Source organism: Poromitra crassiceps, assembly GCF_964638095.1.
Source record: "Poromitra crassiceps genome assembly, chromosome: 3".
Classification (NCBI taxonomy): domain Eukaryota; kingdom Metazoa; phylum Chordata; class Actinopteri; order Beryciformes; family Melamphaidae; genus Poromitra; species Poromitra crassiceps.
Genome location: NC_139625.1, coordinates 28,302,932 through 28,320,717, shown reverse-complemented (window position 1 = coordinate 28,320,717; position 17,786 = coordinate 28,302,932). Strand labels below are relative to the sequence as shown.

Genomic DNA, 17,786 nt, shown 5'->3' with positions numbered 1-17,786 from the left:
TGAGTCCGAGTGATTTGCTGTGGAGTCACGCAGAGTACTAGGACGTCCGATTACATTAAGGCTCAGTGCAGCCTGTCGGTGCAGGGGGTTCCACTTTCCCAAAATCCAGTCACTGATGGGACATCGCGGCCCCCGAAAAGACAGAAATAGTCAAACCTTTGTGCTCTTCTAAGTGTCCTGCTCATTGAGCACGGGTAAGAAGGGAATGTTTTAATAAAATCAATGCACCAACTGCATTCACTTGCCCAGACAGGGAGAGAGCTACAGTTCTTTTCAATGATGTGTGAGTAGGTAAGTTCTGTACCGTGAGTATTTCATGTGAGATATGGTTCTGCCCCTGGAAAAGTGTTCCACTGTTTCACTGGGGTACACAGAGATATCCAGGGGCAGATTCTGATTGTGCAGGAGGAGAGCCAGGGACACTTCTGGCAGCACCGCAGAGTCCTGGGACGTCCTGTAGAACTCCACATATGCTCTGAGGACAGACAGACAGACAGCCACAGAGACACACACACACACACACACACACACACACACACACACACACACACACACACACACACACACACACACACACACACACACACACACACACACACACACACACACACACACACACACACACACACACACACACAGGGTTGTACAATGAGTTTGTCCTGTTCATTGTTCTTTGTAAGCAGACAGGTTAAGACTGAGGCATGATATTGGATTTGCTACGTGGTGCCAGGTACCTGGAGCCGTCAAAGCACATGGCTTTGACCTGGCCACACTGCCGGAACAGAGACTGCAGCTGCTTGTAGTACAGGAAACTGTATGCGGGGAGGTTCCTCACCTGGGATCAAACACACAGCCTGACATTAGTTTGACAAACCCTAGACTTATCATGTACTATAAAAAACAAATTCATCACGTACACTAGTGCTACACACTAGGGGTTGCATGACTGACAGATTTTCTCAAGTTGGCGTTTCTACCAAGAAAGTCGAGTCGACGTTGACTACTCGTCAAAAAACAACAACAAAAGTAGTCGAATCGACATAAACAGATCCAGGATCTGTTCCCTTGATCTGGATTGACATAACTAGACAATCACAATTGTGCTAAAACCATTCCACGACAGTGCTCATCATCTGGATCTGTTAATCCTATCCAGCTCTGAGCTCCTGTCCATGAAAATGCTTGTGCACATGTGCTCGTGCACACGAAAGAGGCGTGGTTTGTAACAGATAGCCAATCACATGCGACATGAACAGAAGCATCTCTTACAGAGCCTATTTCCCTATTCATTCAATCCATCTCAAAGCGCGCATCAAAGTGCATTAATTAGTGGAGGTTTACTGTACTAGGGATCTCGCACGCTCGATTCGCTATCTGCAGCTTGCTGAGCTGTCCCTGCAGCTCGCATTCGCAGCTCTATGCAAATCAGCTAACCAGCTCGCAGCTAAATCGTTGTGGGATATTAGTTTGATGCTAAAGGACTATCTTCTTCTTATATAAAAGGGAGTAAGAGGGTTCTGTCTGTTTCCCTGTTTAAATTTTTGTCCTACATTGGATGATGTCATCAGTGATCGTCACTCGAACAATTGTGATGACACTGATGATGTCGCAATGTCTATGACATGCGAAGTTGAGCAATTGTGCGCTGAGTGATGTCACTCGAGCACTCCATGATGTGATCACTGATGGTCGAAGTTGAGCAATTGTGCGCCGTAGAAAATATTAATATTACTTAATTATCGGATGATAAGCCCTACTGTTGCCTAATATTTCCTGCTGACATTTTCAAGAAATGGATAACTGAGTTGTTCTCTCAAGAACAACAAATTATAAGACAGTGTGGGAATATTTTTCATTAATAAAATATTTTGTGGACACATAATATGAGGCTGTAAAAAGATTTTCTATTCAGAAAGTAATCCTCATTCTTCAAATTGTAACTGGCTCTCAGATCCCGAGACTAAAATATCATACCATCACTGTTGTTTTGGGGTCATAGCCATTCAACTCTCTTGAGACCAGCTCCTCATCCATTTCTCCCTGGATAAAGTAATGGGGGTAGTAGGCACCAGCGATGACCACCTAAGACAAAAACAGGTTGAGGATAGGTGCTTATTATATACTATATATTTAATCAGGTTTCAATAAGCTGGACAGTTTGAAGAGAGCTTGAAGAGATGTAGGTTACAGTCTTGCTTGCTAACTAATATAGCTTTATGAAAATAAATACAATGAATGGCTCACCTCCCGAAGAAAATGCCTATATTGGACAGTTTTGCAAGAAGCCAATTTTAAGACATGAGGAAGCAAGGTCAGAGGAACCCCTGACCTCACTGCCCCCTCATAGGATTTACCATGAGATATAGGAGCACATCACAGAAAATACTGTACTTCTGACTTGTCCATCGCAGCATTAACTCTAACCTGAAGGATGAATTTCTGTCTGTGGATGCTGGTGTAGTCCATGGGTTGAGGGTTCTCTGTCACGTGCATGTTGAACAAGGACACACGCTTCTTCAGGTCATCATAGAGATCTGCAACCTGGACAGTCAGTCACTGGTCATATCTGGGGCTGCATTATTTCAGAAGCATCCTAACTACAACATATTAACTAGATAACAATGAAACATGGGGAAAAGTCTGCCAATTTAGCTATAATCGCGAGCAATTGCATTAAATTTCAGCTAAAACCTGTCAATGAAATGACTCTCTCACTTTGCTAATACTACCTAGATCAGGGGCGTCAAACTCATTGTAGTTCACGGGCCACATACGACCCATTTTGGTCTCAAGTGGGCCAGACAAAGAAAATCAATAATAACCTATCTATCTATATACAATTGGGTATGTGGACAATGTTTGTTTCAAGTTCTGTGTTCGGCCACAGCTATGCCGTTTTACATGCGATCGGCCTGAAACCTTCAGTATGTGTAAAGGGCACCCGTGCGGGTGACCCGACAGAGCCGTTTTTTTTAATTAGGGTAGATTAATTGCCCTAAGGCTGAGGCTATAGTTCAGTGATGATGTCATCAGTGTGAGGCTATATAAGTGATGGGAGTATAAGTAGGTCGAATCGGGAGGAACCAGACGGAGACGATGGCTTCCGCCCCTAGGCTGTGCGGGTGAACTGACGGAGCCACATTTTTTAATTAGGTGATTGCCGTAATTACGATGTCATAGAGCAGGGCGAGGGCACGACATGCAGTGGTCATCAGTGATGTGATAAGAGCAAGTGAGCTACAGGCAAGGATGCGCAGAGGCCGAGCCTAGGCATCGAGCGCACGTAAATGACAAAACCTCAAAATGTTTCAGTTTGTTTTAGTGTAAAGAATTACAGGTACATTTAAAAAACACGTTTTCACTCAGGGTTATCTCAGCAACCATCAAACAAATGATCAAATGTATTGTTTGCAACTGTGCATCCATCCATCTGGCAGTGTCAGGTTACCTGAAACCTGGTACCTCTTTACAAGCGCATCACATTGGATTGAAGGACTTTGCAGGAAGGACTCGGCACAATTTTTACACTTTACAAAGTCCTCCTGTGGGCTGGATTGGACCCTTTGGTGGGCCGGTTCTGGCCCCCGTGCCATATGTTTGACACCCCTGACCAAGATGATCGAACAGAATAACACTGCCACTACAAAGGTCTCTTGCTCGGACAGCTCTGGGTTAAGCTTACCTATATTGTAAACAAACGGCCTACTGTCGATAAATAGAATTGTGGCAATTATTATTGAATACAACATTGGCAATTTTTCAGGTTGGTTTTATGCACTGTTGCGACTGAAAAAATGGCACTGCCTTATACATGTTCAGATGACATACTTTATCTCCAGTGCTACGCTATCAACTTCACTGAAGCATGTACGGTAAGTCACCATGACTTTGCCTGTGAGTCATTTCCCATAAACAAGTTCCATTCTTGCTAACCCCAGACTGCAGACATTACTAATAGAGTAAGTGAGGATGTCCTAAAATGAAGACAAGGATTTCCTTCTGTAATGGCAGGATGTTTTTCCCCTTTTTTGGTTGATAATCTAGGATTGGCAATTAAAAAGTTATTCTGTAATGTGGTTGCCGGAACTTAGTCCCCCATACCTCTCTGATCCTCTTGATCTGAATGAAGTTCTCTTTTCCCCAGTCCAGCTCGTCCTAGAAGGAACGAGCAGCATAGACAAAGAACATGTATACTGCAAGCTCACTGTAGACACCAATAGAAAGAGGAAAGAGTACTAGACAAATGTATTTTATAACATTTATTCAATAGAACAGAAAACTCCCGCACACCGTCTCCCTTCTCTGGAGAATATATTTTTTATTCTTGGATGGTCTGTAGACCTTCATCAAGTGTTATATATAACACTTGATGGATAGTTAGGATAATTTAAATACAGTGTTAAGTGACTTGTTAGTAGAACATTAGTACTATGTATTTCTGTTATTTCTTTCCACCTCTGAAAATGCACTGTCCAAGTTTTAAGCATGTGCTTTTACAAGGAGCTCATGTGTTGATTGTTGTTTTTCCTTACCTTTGGGTGTCTCAGCTGTCCTTTTTTCTTGGAGGAGTGCCACGCCTAATGGTAAGAGACAACAGGAAAGGGAGTTGTAAACAACAACTATTAGGCTAATATGTAAAGTCCTCAAACAACTCAACTTAGCATGATTACCTTGAAGGCATTGACAAAAGCAATCGCATCACTTGGGGTGCCACGGGCAAAGGCCAGCTTGCTCCTGGAAATTCAAACATTCATTAGACAACAGAAAAACAAACCATAAATGGTGGCATTCTGGAGCTGAAATTATATATCATACTGTATTATGTCCGGTCCTCATCATGATATATTAAACATAACCATGTCTATGCTAATGAGAACATTTAGCTAATTCATTAACAAATTAACATAATACTACTAATTAACAGACATCAATGTTAAAGGAGAATTTCGGTTTATTTGAACCTGGAGCCCTCTCGTCACATTAATTATTATCTGACGACTCACCCAGTGTTCTCCGTTGCGATTTTGAGCCTCCTAGGCGTTGTTGTGAGGTAAATAGTGTCCAAGCCAGTCCTTGAATGGCGCTGCATCGGGGCCAGATGGCAGCGTGCTGTTACTCCATGTAAATAGACAGTTTTCTTCCCGTTTTCTACCCATATCGTCATTATATGATCCCTAAAGAAACATCAGAATGCTAATCACCCCCGGGCTGTTTCCAGTAGTGTTTACCAGGGATCTCATATCCTCATTCGGGGTCTGTGTCACCAACTCTCGTCAAGTCACGCAGCAGGAAAGTCTCGCGTGACTTGACGAGAGTCAAGGTTTCATGCAGCGCCGATTAAGGACTGGCTTGGACACTATTTACCTCACAACAACGCCTAGGAGGCTCAAAATCGCAACGGAGAACACTGGGTGAGTCGTCAGATAATAATTAATGTGAGGAGAGGGCTCCAGGTTCAAATAAACCGAAATTCTCCTTTAACACTTTGAGTGCCACGGCCCTTGGGCAAAAGGTTGCTTGCTGTGCCACATAGGCCGCAATGCATTTTAAAACAGTCATATAATTTTTTTAATAATTACTATGTAAACACTGAACACGCACAAATAACGATGAGACTCTCTTCTATCACCTGCAAAAAAAAGTTTATTGATCCCATTTTCCGTTCTTTAGTTATGAGCCGGAGAAGATAGCTTGATTGAAGCAAAAACATCCCTTTTTTTCTACGAGCTGAGATAATGAGCCTTTTGTGAAATTAAACATTTCAAGCACATCACTGACTCTGAAGCTAATTTTCTGATGTCTGGGTCTGTCTGGGTGAAGTGTATGCTGCTCTGCTGCTCTGCGTGCTCCCCCCCCCCCCCCCTCAACTGCACACGCCTCCTGGGTGTGTCTTATGTGTCTGGTGGCTCTCAGTCTCTGCTGAGTTTGCTGCGCACACACAGGGAATGGTGCGCGACATTCAGCTTTTTGGTTCCGCGTGTGTTTGTCACGGGCTGGCATGCTTCCAGTTCGGAATAATAAGGCTGATTATGTGAATGTGCTGTTGCAGCGTACATGGAGGTGCTCAGTTGTGACAGCGGATGCTGCTGCTGGGGGCACAGCTGGCGTTGTGCTCGTTTATGGAGGCACGTCGATGCATACGGACGGATGCGATGCGATTTCCTCATTTTCCCCAGTGACTATTTCTGTGTGTTTGGCTCCTTTTTCTCTGATCAGGAGAGTGCTGTCGCCACCTAATGGGTTTGTAAAATAGGTTATCGACCTCCAATAGCTACAATATTGTTAGAGGCGACGTAAGAAGCTTAGATCGACACCCCCCCGTCAAAAAAACAATTTGGAGTTATGACGCCATTTGGCGTCGCTGGCACTGTACGGTAAATTTCTAATGACGCCATATGGCGTCGCTGGCACTGAACGTGTTAATTGTCTTCACATAACACATGGGTGGTATTAATATGAACTTCATATTTTAAAGCATTAAAGTCCCTGGAAACCAGAAATATTTCTTTATTACCGTAAAATACCAATTATTAGCCCGGGCGTTAATTGACAAAATATGTAGCCAGACCCCGCGTCAATATGGGACCTGCGGCAGTTTGGGACCTGCTTTAATTATTTTTGTACAAAAATATTGCTCAGAAAAGATTGTAAATAGTATGAAATTGTTTATTTAAACCATTTATTTTAATGAGTTGGCTACAGCCCCCCACACGATTGCTTGTCTATGGGGAGAGCCGCGCCTCCCTCTCAGCGCAGCAGAGCAGATTGCATGCCAGTTCTGGCCTGTACATGAAATCAAATAAAATTTGAGCTGAACTGTGACCTACCGGTATTTACCACTAAACTTTCTCCGCTGAAGGTGAGAGAACATGATCATCATGTGAGCAGATTATTTGTTGCATGCGCTGCCTCCTCCGCTGGCTGCATGCGCTGCCCCCTCCGCTGCAGTGTGCGGTGAAATACCAATTAGAAGCCGACTTCTATGCCCGCTGGCAGGGAAACATACCATATAGGCACATTTCTCAAAATAATTATTACACCAGAGATGTCGGTTTTAGTGTATAAAAATCTTCAGGAAATGCCTACACAATTTTCAGAATCATCAGATGTTGACGGAAAACGAATTTTGATCAGCAAGTTTCGTGCATGTGTTTTTTTTCCTCGTTGTTCCCGTTTCCTCGTTGTTCGTCTTCTTCATCCGATTTTCCTTCTTCGTTGTGTTTGGGAGATGCATTCAACAGGATGTCGCAAAGATAAAAAGAAAACATTGAAAAAACTAACCGGGCGTCAAATTGGGACCTGCTTTTATGTACAAAATATGTATCCAGACCCCGCTTATATATGGGACCCGCGGCAATTTGGAAGTCGGCTTCTAATTGGTATTTTACGGTATTTAGCATTTTGAGTTCATCACATCACAGGACCCTATGTTAATAAGCCACCAGCCAAATTTGAACGATGATGAACGTCGCAAAGTATATAAATTTAGGTTTGACACTCATGGCAAAAGTAATGAGAATCTATTCGATTTTAGAGTGTCCTTTTTCCCGCGGACTGTGTGGGCGTGTCCACAATTCTCAAGCGCGAGAGGAGCAGGGGAGGGGGCGAGGGGGCTAGTCTGCGACAACGAAACGCTGGGCGGTTCCAGCGGCAAGGGGCGCGAGGTTGAAATGGACCAATCAGACACGGAAATAGAGCAAGACAGCCTATCAAGATGCAGCTCAAAGCGGCTTTCACATGCCGCCGAGCGTTTCATGATGTGCACGTATCTCAGACCTCTCTCCTCTGCTCCGAGAGGGAGAGAGGAGAGAGAGAGATAAGAAGGAAATAAAGTGTGTGTGTGTGTGTGCGTGTTCGCGCGTTGCTCCCTATGGTTGCTCCACGCAGCGCATAGCGTACTGACTGACGGTCATCTGTCTATCTGTCTGCACGCACGCACGCGCGCACACACACACACACACACACACACACACACACACACACACACACACACACAGACAGCAGCGCCGCAGCAGGCAGAGGAGAGAGCTCTCCCTCTCAAGGTTCCAACACACCGCCGGCGATAAACTCGCAGACAGATAGATAGATAGATAGATAGATAGATAGATAGATGTTGGTTCTTAAAAGAGCCTTTGTGTTGATGCAATGCGTAGTTAGCTAGCTGCAAAAAGGTGTGGGACCACTAGAACTCTGAAGAGAGATGGAGGCAGAATGTGCGGGACTGCGTGTTGCGTGCGTGTACAAAGGTTATATAGAGCTTATGACGTCATAAGCTCCTGCATTTTAGCACCTCGCGCACTGCTCTCTTCAATGAGGAAGTATCTTGTAGAATCTTGTAGAAAAGTGTCGATTTTAAGGCTTTGGGTTGAAAGTAATGCATAATAATTTCGGAGGCATATAATTACTAACATAAGACACTAAATAACATAGTTAGAACGTTTTTGTGGATTTTGGTTTCCAGGGACTTTAAGGAGTTATAGTTAACAATAGTAATTTCAAGAAAATTCGTTATTTCTCAATAATATATCATTTATGCGGAGAGATCTAATCAGATAATCTACTCTATAGGGGGAACTTGTGGTGTAAGTATGACGTTTCTGTCATGTATTATCCTTGAATTATTGTGTTCAGAACAGTGATTCTATACACAGACAGACAGACATACGCCACCATGGCAACATAATGTCCCCACACCGGCATGTACCATGGCAACATAATGTCCCCCACACTGGCATGTACCATGGCAACATAATGTCCATGGCTTTTGGCCAATGTAAATGCCTAAGCAAAGTAGCCTACTGTTGTTGTTATTGTTGTTGTTATTGCAGCCGAGTTGTCGCTGTCATTGTTGCTGAATTTCCTTGCTTTTTACTAGTGTTTTTCATCGAAATATGTGCATATTTATCGTTTGTAATTGTAATTATTAATTATTGGTCAGTTTTTACTGTCTGTGACGGCCTAGCCATTCAGACTGCCGCCATCTTCTTCTTCTTCTCTGCCACAAGATCAAGGACCACAATGGAAATAAGTCTGAGACTTTATTGTGCTTATCCTTGTCAATTTTTAAAGCTATGATGTATTTTGTATTGCTTTTCAATTGCCGAATCAAATCAAATCAAATCAAATCAAATCAAAATCAAGTCCCCACACCGGCATGTACCATGGCAACATAATGTCCCCACACCGGCATGTACCATGGCAACATAATGTCCCCACACCGGCATGTACCATGGCAACATAATGTCTCCACACCGGCATGTACCATGGCAACATATAAATATGCCAACGTTTTTAGCTCAGACACAGCCTTTTTCGGCTGTGTCATTTTGGGTTTCAACTGCTCCACAGCGCCGGATGTATCGTTCTGTGCTCAGTGGTTTGGTGGTGTACTGCAGTTTACAATTTTGAGCATCGGCTCCAGCATGTGAATAATGGCTCGGTATTGGAAACTGCGGAATATTTTGGAGTACCATGGCCCCGTCGAGTTGGATAACAACATTGTGTCAGAGGTAGGTACAGTTTTATTGTGATTGATAGCCTGTATATCGCATGCAGCCATTTGAGCCGACCTCCCAGTGGATATAGGGGCCGCGCAATCCGAGACGAAAGAAGGAAGAATGACTGATTGAGTCTCGCGTTGAGGCTAGTACCATGTCAACATAATGTCCCCAACACCAGCATGTACCATGGCAACATAATGTCCCCCACACCAGCATGTACCATGGCAACATAATGTCCCCCACACCGGCATGTACCATGTCAACATAATGTCCCCAACACCAGCATGTACCATGTCAACATAATGTCCCCAACACCAGCATGTACCATGGCAACATAATGTCCCCCACACCGGCATGTACCATGGTGGCGGGACATAAAAATTATCAATATGAGAGCCTGGGGAAAGAGCCTGAATGTTGCTGGTGGTAACCAAACCCCCTGGGAAGCTTCCCCTGTCAGGTGAAAAGAAGCGGCTGGCTAACTGCCTATGTCTCGGAGGAAGCATGGAGCCAGTTTTGGCTCTCCCCATATCGGCAGAGGGTGGAGTAGCAACCAGGATAAATAAATTGAATTAGCACTAATGGGGGTTAAAAATGGGATAAAAAATCGGGGGGGTGGGGGGGGGGACGAGATGCACTGTTTTACCAAAGTGAAAATAGCACATGACTGAGTCAGTGAAACTGCTGGGTGTGACTCACCTGTAGCCTGCCAGCTGCTGCAGGGATGGGATGGCAAAGAAGCTCTTCAGAGAGTGCGTGGCAGCTGGAGAGATATTAGAAGAGTTGTTATGCTTTACATGCAAACACGTGCACAGAGTTGAGTCTCTGGAAGTAGAAACATGCATGCCCAGTGATTGAGGCCCAGTTTCAATAACAGGATGACCGACTGACCGATGATGAGGCACTCGTCCAGACAGCCAAACACATGGCCCAGCACAATCATCTTTCCTAGGTGCAGGTCCACCGGGAGATGAGCCAGCACCAGGCCCAGGAATGTCAGGTCACCATCCTCATTTTGAAATTTGCCCTTGTTTGACACAGACAGCGCACCCATCTACAGAATGAAACATCCATCCAGTGTAAAGACGATGGGAAGTTTTCATTTTTCTAATCTATTAATTGAAATGTATTTTATAGTCTGACTTCGCAAGGCTTTCTTGTTATTATTCACACATATTAAAATCCTAATACCTCAACTCATTATGTATGAAACCAATATTTGGGCACATAAATGACTAAGAAGACATCTGACCACACCAACATTTCATGAAGGAACTGTCCCTGTTTCCTTTACCACACCCCGACACAACACCGCCCTCCATTACTGTCACCTAACAGACTTGCAAACCTAGTGACAGTGCTAACACTGCCTGACAAAGCTCCTGACACAGCACTACAGGTCACCATCTCTCTAATGCACTGTGACAGAGTGTACCTAACACTCATCATTACAGCACACTTATCACTACTTGAGCAGCGAGGTTGACATTAATGCCACTCTTGGTGGTGGGGGTTAAGGGGGGGGGGAGTGTTTCATCAATCTTCAGTGTTGCAGGACCTCTTTGAGTTGGAGCACGGTCCTCACTATGTCGCTGAGATTGGGGGGTGAGAGGGCCGTGGACAGGAGGGCACGGGGGTCTCCCATGTCCAGCAGCTTCACCTTCAGCATGATGGTGGCCAGGGGGGCACACTGAGAGGAAGGCAAATAGCAGAGCACCGATCAGTATCAGAGGTGGCGTCAAAGCGGCTTTACAGTCACTACATACATCAATAAGTGCTTCTTCTGGAAAATCTCCGGTCATCGGCTTATTTTCTTACCAGCATCTCGGGGGTCATATATTCCGGGATCTCGTTCTTCCAGAATTCTTTGGTAACCAGCCGGTAATTGAAGCCCTTAGACACTCGCCCTGCCCTACCTGATAGAGACGGGGAAAGAGGGAGAGGACAGAAGTTAATAGAGGGTATTGCACATTGATGTCACTTTCCCACCAGAACACGCCCCCTCAATTGAGACTGAATGGCAAAACATTCAGCAGGTTCCTGCCTGTTGATTGGAGCAGCAGGGGTCATTTATCTAGGCTGATTACTGCATGTAGGCTGAACGTTAATGCTGCCACTCAGTGGGCGTGACCCCGCAGTGATCTATGAGGGTGCATATATATATATATATATATATATATATATATCAGTGGTGGCTGGTGAGCTTGGAAACAGGGGAGGAAGCTAGTGCGGCGACCAAAGGTCGCCGCCGAAAAAAATCTGGGCTTTTTTTTTTCACGTGTGCGCGCGCATGTGTGTGTGTGTATTTGCCATGTTTCCCATGCTGTCAAGCCTCTTAGCTTTCCACCCAGTGAGGAGCATTGCATTAGCACCCAGTGAGAGGACTACAGGACGGAACAGCACCTGGCACCTGAGGCGGTCCCAGGGAAAATATGACGTGTGCTCTGCTGCTGATACTCTCACCCACAAGCAGTTTTTGCCCAAAATGCCCAAATCTCATTTTAAATTAGCATTAGGATTAGACTGTTGTGATGTCATTATTCAGTTTTAACCATCAATAATTGTTCCTTTTCTCATTATTTAATTTCTCAGAGTAAATACTGTATATTTATTTCGAGATTTTTGTCAATTATTTGTGCTGTTATGGTTATAATTAGCCTAGTTACTCACTTCTACACTATCTTAGATTGTGTTACTTATGGATGGCATGGAATTATAGTGAAAATAGATTATCCCCCCTTTTTGGTGGGGACCCCACTTTGAAAACCACTGGCTTAGGCTAGAACTGTTGCGAGAAGGTTTCAGGATTTATCTCTATGCATTAGGCTGTGATTACTATTTATATAAATCTATTTATTCACATAGATTCATGATATATTATGGTATACAGCCTACCTGTGACATCAATGTTTTGATTCATCCTATGATGTCTCACACTCAGGTGTGCTTTCACAAGACAGGTGTTGTCCATTCAATCAGCTAACCTGTCTTTATAATGGCTGTCTTGCACTGTTTGTATGATACTTGACAAAGTCTATGGCCGAAACTGTTGTCAAATAGCGTTAAATTACACTTAATTGCATCTGGAACGAGAGTGTGTCTTCCTGTGCACAGTGCTGCACTACTCATTTAGTTATCAACTTTGGAGCGTTATTTACCCCCCCTTCCCGACATCCTAGGTTGACATGCTTCATCCCAATCGATTCCTTATTTCTTCTACTTTCATATGATATAAAGATCACCACTCAAGCTTTAAAATTGAGCCCGCTGTCAGCTATCGATTTACAGGCCAAATTCAGTTAAAAAATGTGTGAATTTAAGCTTCGCGGGTTTTAGTATAAGAAATTACAGGATGAAACTTCATCAATACGACAAAAGTAACGCTGCTGGTGAACCATTTCCACGCCGAATTTAATAGAAGGTTCGGATAACTTGAAATCAATTGACTTACTTGAATATCCGTGCTGTCTGTAGGGGAAACGCTGCAGTCGAGACGTTGCAAATATTCCAGTTTTCTGACATTGCAAAAAGCCCGTATCGCGCAGCTCAAGTCTCCCCGCAACTCGAAACTCGTTTTGGTGGTAATCCAATATCAACGACTGTCTGGCTTGTGAACACTTACTGATTGATAAAAAAGTAAATAAAAATAAGAGGGAAATATGATATGCTGCTACTGTCTCAGTAAATCCTTCCTGTCAGGTCAAGCAGTGGATTTCACCTCCTTGATTCAGCGTGACCACAGACCAGCCAGTGGAACAACGTTGCCGATTTTCAGACGTATTCAGCATTGGACAATACAGAATGTCAATCAATGTCAAGCAATCTATCAATCAAACAACAACCAATTAGGGTTTCACCTGGTTTCACGGGCTAAGGGAGAGCTCCCCTCCTCCTCAATCTGATTCGTTGGAAAACACATCACTCTCACTGTTTTCTGTGAATTGCCAGTCTTTTTCAACCAATCTTATTTTTTCATTAGATAAATTACCAAATAAATCAAGCCCACAGGGCGGGTGTTTTTTAATCCCCTCCCCCATGCTGGGACCAGGGCCAGAGTGACTCGTCTGCATGGAGCTATATAATGAATGAAAAAATGAGCGTCTGCACATAAGAAAAAACACATTTGATTGATATTTTATTATAAAAAAAAATATGAAAAATGAAAAATATAAAAATAAAAATAAAAAATATATTTTTTTAATATATATTTTTTTTATATAAAATCCCCAATCTAATAGAGGAGGACCATCCTCCTATGCCTCACTGGAAAAACCTCCTCTGATATATATATATATATATATATATATATATTTACAGCTGGTAGCACTACGTTGTAATTTTGGAGTGTATCTATGTTGTTGTTTTTTCTTTCCATTTCTTTTCTCTTTTTCCCTTTATTTTCCTTTCCTGAGTTGTTGTTGTTTTTATGTGTTGGGTGTTTTGAAAATTGCAAAATAAAAATAAAATATAGCCGCAAGCGGCGATGGGCGGGGTTCAAGCCTTGCGCAGATGACAAAGCTTCTCATTCTGACTAGGACATCCTCCTTGATATATCTGACAAGTTTCGCGATCAATGGACAAACAGGTGTGGAGTTACAGCCTTTTTTATGTTAAGCCACGCCCATTTCCGGCGTTTATGGCGCCCCCTTTTGGTCGAATTGCACAAAATTTGACACACATGGTCGAGGATGGTCTCTGAAGACCTCCTGCAAGTTTCGTGAAGATTCCTTAATCGGTCATGAAGTTATGACAATTTAGCTGTGAGGCCACGCCCTCTCACAACTTTAACGATCAATATCTCCGAAACTAAAGTAGATTTCAAAAATCCACCAATCACGATTGTAGAGCTTGCTCCATAGATGCTTCCTGGCGATTCTGGTGGAAATCGGTCCAACGGTTTAGGAGGAGATGCAAAAAATGTGTTTTCCAAACTTTTCCAAATATCTCAAAAACTTTCCAGGCGGACCTTGAGGAAACTGGGGGGTACTTTGAAGAGCAGGATCACCTGAACGTGTGGAAAAAAGTTGTTTGAAAATCGGACAAACGGCGCGGAAGTTATGGCCTTTCAAAGTTTGAAATTTGAACCCCTAATTATAGCGCCCCCATCAGGCCGATTCACAAAATATTTCTGGAGTATCTAGGAACCAACCATATCTGTCAGTGGGCCAAATCTCATGTCTCTGCAGTATACCAACTCACGGGAATTTGCAATGAGGCAGAGAGGAAAAGAAAAAATAAACCATAATATAGCCGCAAGCGGCGATGGGCGGGGTTCAAGCCTTGCGCAGATGACAAAGCTTCTGATTCTGACTAGGACATCCTCCTTGATATATCTGCCAAGTTTCGCGACCATTGGACAAACAGGTGCAGAGTTACGGCCTTTTTTGTGTTAGGCCACGCCCATTTCTGGCGTTTATGGCGCCCCCTTTTGGTCGAATTCCACAAAATTTGACACACATGGTCTAGGATGGTCTCCGAAGACCTCCTGCAAGTTTCGTGAAGATTCCTTAATCGGTCATGAAGTGAGGACAATTTAGCTGTGAGGCCACGCCCCTCTCAACTTTAACGATCAATATCTCCGAAACTAAAGTAGCTTTCAAAAATCCACCAATCACGATTGTAGAGCTTGCTCCATAGATGCTTCCTTGCGAGTCTGGTGCAAATCGGTCCAACGGTCTAGGAGGAGATGCAAAAAATGTGTTTTCCAAACTTTTCCAAATATCTCAAAAACTTTCCAGGCGGACATTGAGGGTCCTTATGGCAAATTTGTAGAGCAGGTCCACCTGAACATCTGGAAAAAAAAGTTTGAAAATCGGACCAACGGCGTGGAAGTTAAGGCCTTTAACATAAAACCGTGGATTATAGCGCCACCTTCAGGCCGATTCGAAAAATCTTTCTTGAGCAGCTACCTGCCACCAATATCTGTCATTGGGCCAAATGTCAGGTCTCTACCATTTACCAACTCACGGGAATTTGCGTTGGGGCAGATGAAAAATAATAATAATAATAATAATAAACCGGGTGAAAAACAATAGGGTTTCAGCCCCTTCGGGGCTTGAACCCCTAATAAAAAAGTATTACAAAACTGTTTAAATGACCGAAATGGTTGGCAAATGCTACTTTGTTTCGTGAATGAGGTCTCACACGGCGCAGAATGTATGTGCTAGTTGTCAGTCGGCTGTCATGTTTGCGGTGTGTTCAAGTGTAACTTTTTGGCCACGACAGACGTGAGTCCTTTCAAATGTTTTTGGTGTGTCAGCCCTCTAAAGCTTGTTTTATGGCGCCAGGCGTGGGGGAGGAGCGAGGGGCGCGAGCGTCAAATGATGTCAATGTGTTGGGCGCGCCCCCCCGCAGCTGCACAGCGCGTACCTGAAGATTTTTCTAGCAGCGCGACCTCTGCACGGCTTCTCTCCAACATGGACGCTTTCGAGCCACTGAGCCCTGAACACTGAGCTGTGTTTTCACCACATTTCTTGACCCATGTGGTAGGCTAAACTTTGATTTGCAACTGTTTGTTTTTAGTAATTTCACCAAGCAAATGTGTTATGTAGGGGTGTCACGGTACACAAAATTCACGGTTCGGTACGTACCTCGGTTTTGGAGTCACGGTTCGGTACGAATACAGCATGGTACGAAAACGGGGGGAAAAAAGCAACAAATCCCAAATTCTGTTTTTTTCCCTTTGAATATGTCTGAATTCTGCTTTTTACGCTATTTTTACCATCAGAAATAGTGTCTAATATGTGGGAATGAATAAATGTCCACTATTTAATAAGATCTAGGCAATCCACACAAAAAGGTTTTACTCTAGAGCAGTGATTTTCAAAGTGTGGGGTGCGCCTCCCTCTCAGATGTCTGTATTCCAGCTGTTTGACAGGGCAAAGGCATTTCCCCCCACTTTAAATCTTTATTGTACACAAGTTTGTAAACAGAGCGCATGTGTGGAGTAGCCTAATACTCCCACCAACCCCTCCCCCTGTTGTATTTGTTTTATGTAGCATTTGCGTTTGATGTAAGCACTAATTTGGAATCCTATCTAAAAGCGGCCACTAGGCGGCAGTGTTTCTTTAGTCAACGTCAAAATACCTACATGTTCAGCAGAAGAAGAACTAGAACGACCGCAACGCGGACTTATGCCTCCGCCATTAGTTCATTCTTGAGTCCAAGTGGATGTTGGAGCCAAATTGGAAGAAATTGCATCAAGGCGTTTCTTTGCAGAATTGGATATTTGAGCCAAATGTGAAGAAATTTAGTCAAGGTGTTACTGAGATATGGCGTTACCGAGCTTGAAAATGGCATTTGTTAGGTCACTGTGACCTTGACCTTTGACCTTTGATAACCAAAATGGAATCAGTTCATCCTTGAGCCTAAGTGAATGTTTAAGGCGAATCTGATGAAATTCCGTCCAGGCGTTCCTCAGATATCGCGTTAACAAGCTTGAAAATGGCGTTTGAGAGGTCACAGTGACCTTGACCTTTGACCTTTGACCACCAAAATCTAATCAGATCATCCTTGAGCCTAATTGAATGTTTAAGGTGAATGTGATGAAATTCCGTCCAGGCGTTCCTCAGATATCGCGTTAACAAGCTTGAAAATGGCGTTGGAGAGGTCACAGTGACCTTGACCTTTGACCTTTGACCACCAAAATCTAATCAGATCATCCTTGAGCCTAAGTGAATGTTTAAGGCGAATCTGATGAAATTCCGTCCAGGCGTTCCTCAGATATCGCGTTAACAAGCTTGAAAATGGTGTTCGAGAGGTCACAGTGACCTTGACCTTTGACCTTTGACCACCAAAATCTAATCAGATCATCCTTGAGCCTAAGTGAATGTTTAAGGCGAATCTGATGAAATTCCGTCCAGGCGTTCCTCAGATATCGCATTAACAAGCTTGAAAATGGCGTTCGAGAGGTCACAGTGACCTTGACCTTTGACCTTTGACCACCAAAATGTAATCAGATCATCCTTGAGCCTAAGTGAATGTTTAAGGCGAATCTGATGAAATTCCGTCCAGGCGTTCCTCAGATATCGCGTTAACAAGCTCGAAAATGGCGTTCGAGAGGTCACAGTGACCTTGACCTTTGACCTTTGACCACCAAAATCTAATCAGATCATCGTTGAGCCTAAGTGAATGTTTAAGGCGAATCTGAAGAAATTCCGTCAAGGCGTTCCTCAGATATCGCGTTAACAAGCTTGAAAATGGCGTTCGAGAGGTCACAGTGACCTTGACCTTTGACCTTTGACCACCAAAATCTAATCAGATCATCCTTGAGCCTAAGTGAATGTT

At 43.6% G+C, this 17,786-nt stretch overlaps 1 protein-coding gene across 1 annotated transcript in view; it reads right to left on the bottom strand.

The window, feature by feature from the left end:
• Positions 1 to 17,786, bottom strand: part of tdrd9 (tudor domain containing 9) — a gene marked incomplete at both ends in the record, with an annotated part of 51,049 nt that overhangs the window by 9,837 nt on the left and 23,426 nt on the right. Inside the window, 11 exons of the mRNA XM_083632979.1 lie at positions 305 to 475; positions 735 to 835; positions 1,975 to 2,082; positions 2,425 to 2,541; positions 4,102 to 4,155; positions 4,533 to 4,577; positions 4,671 to 4,734; positions 10,200 to 10,263; positions 10,392 to 10,554; positions 11,059 to 11,190; positions 11,319 to 11,416. Coding sequence (XP_083489105.1) covers positions 305 to 475; positions 735 to 835; positions 1,975 to 2,082; positions 2,425 to 2,541; positions 4,102 to 4,155; positions 4,533 to 4,577; positions 4,671 to 4,734; positions 10,200 to 10,263; positions 10,392 to 10,554; positions 11,059 to 11,190; positions 11,319 to 11,416 — 1,117 coding nt within the window. The remainder of the gene's footprint in view (positions 1 to 304; positions 476 to 734; positions 836 to 1,974; positions 2,083 to 2,424; positions 2,542 to 4,101; positions 4,156 to 4,532; positions 4,578 to 4,670; positions 4,735 to 10,199; positions 10,264 to 10,391; positions 10,555 to 11,058; positions 11,191 to 11,318; positions 11,417 to 17,786) is intronic.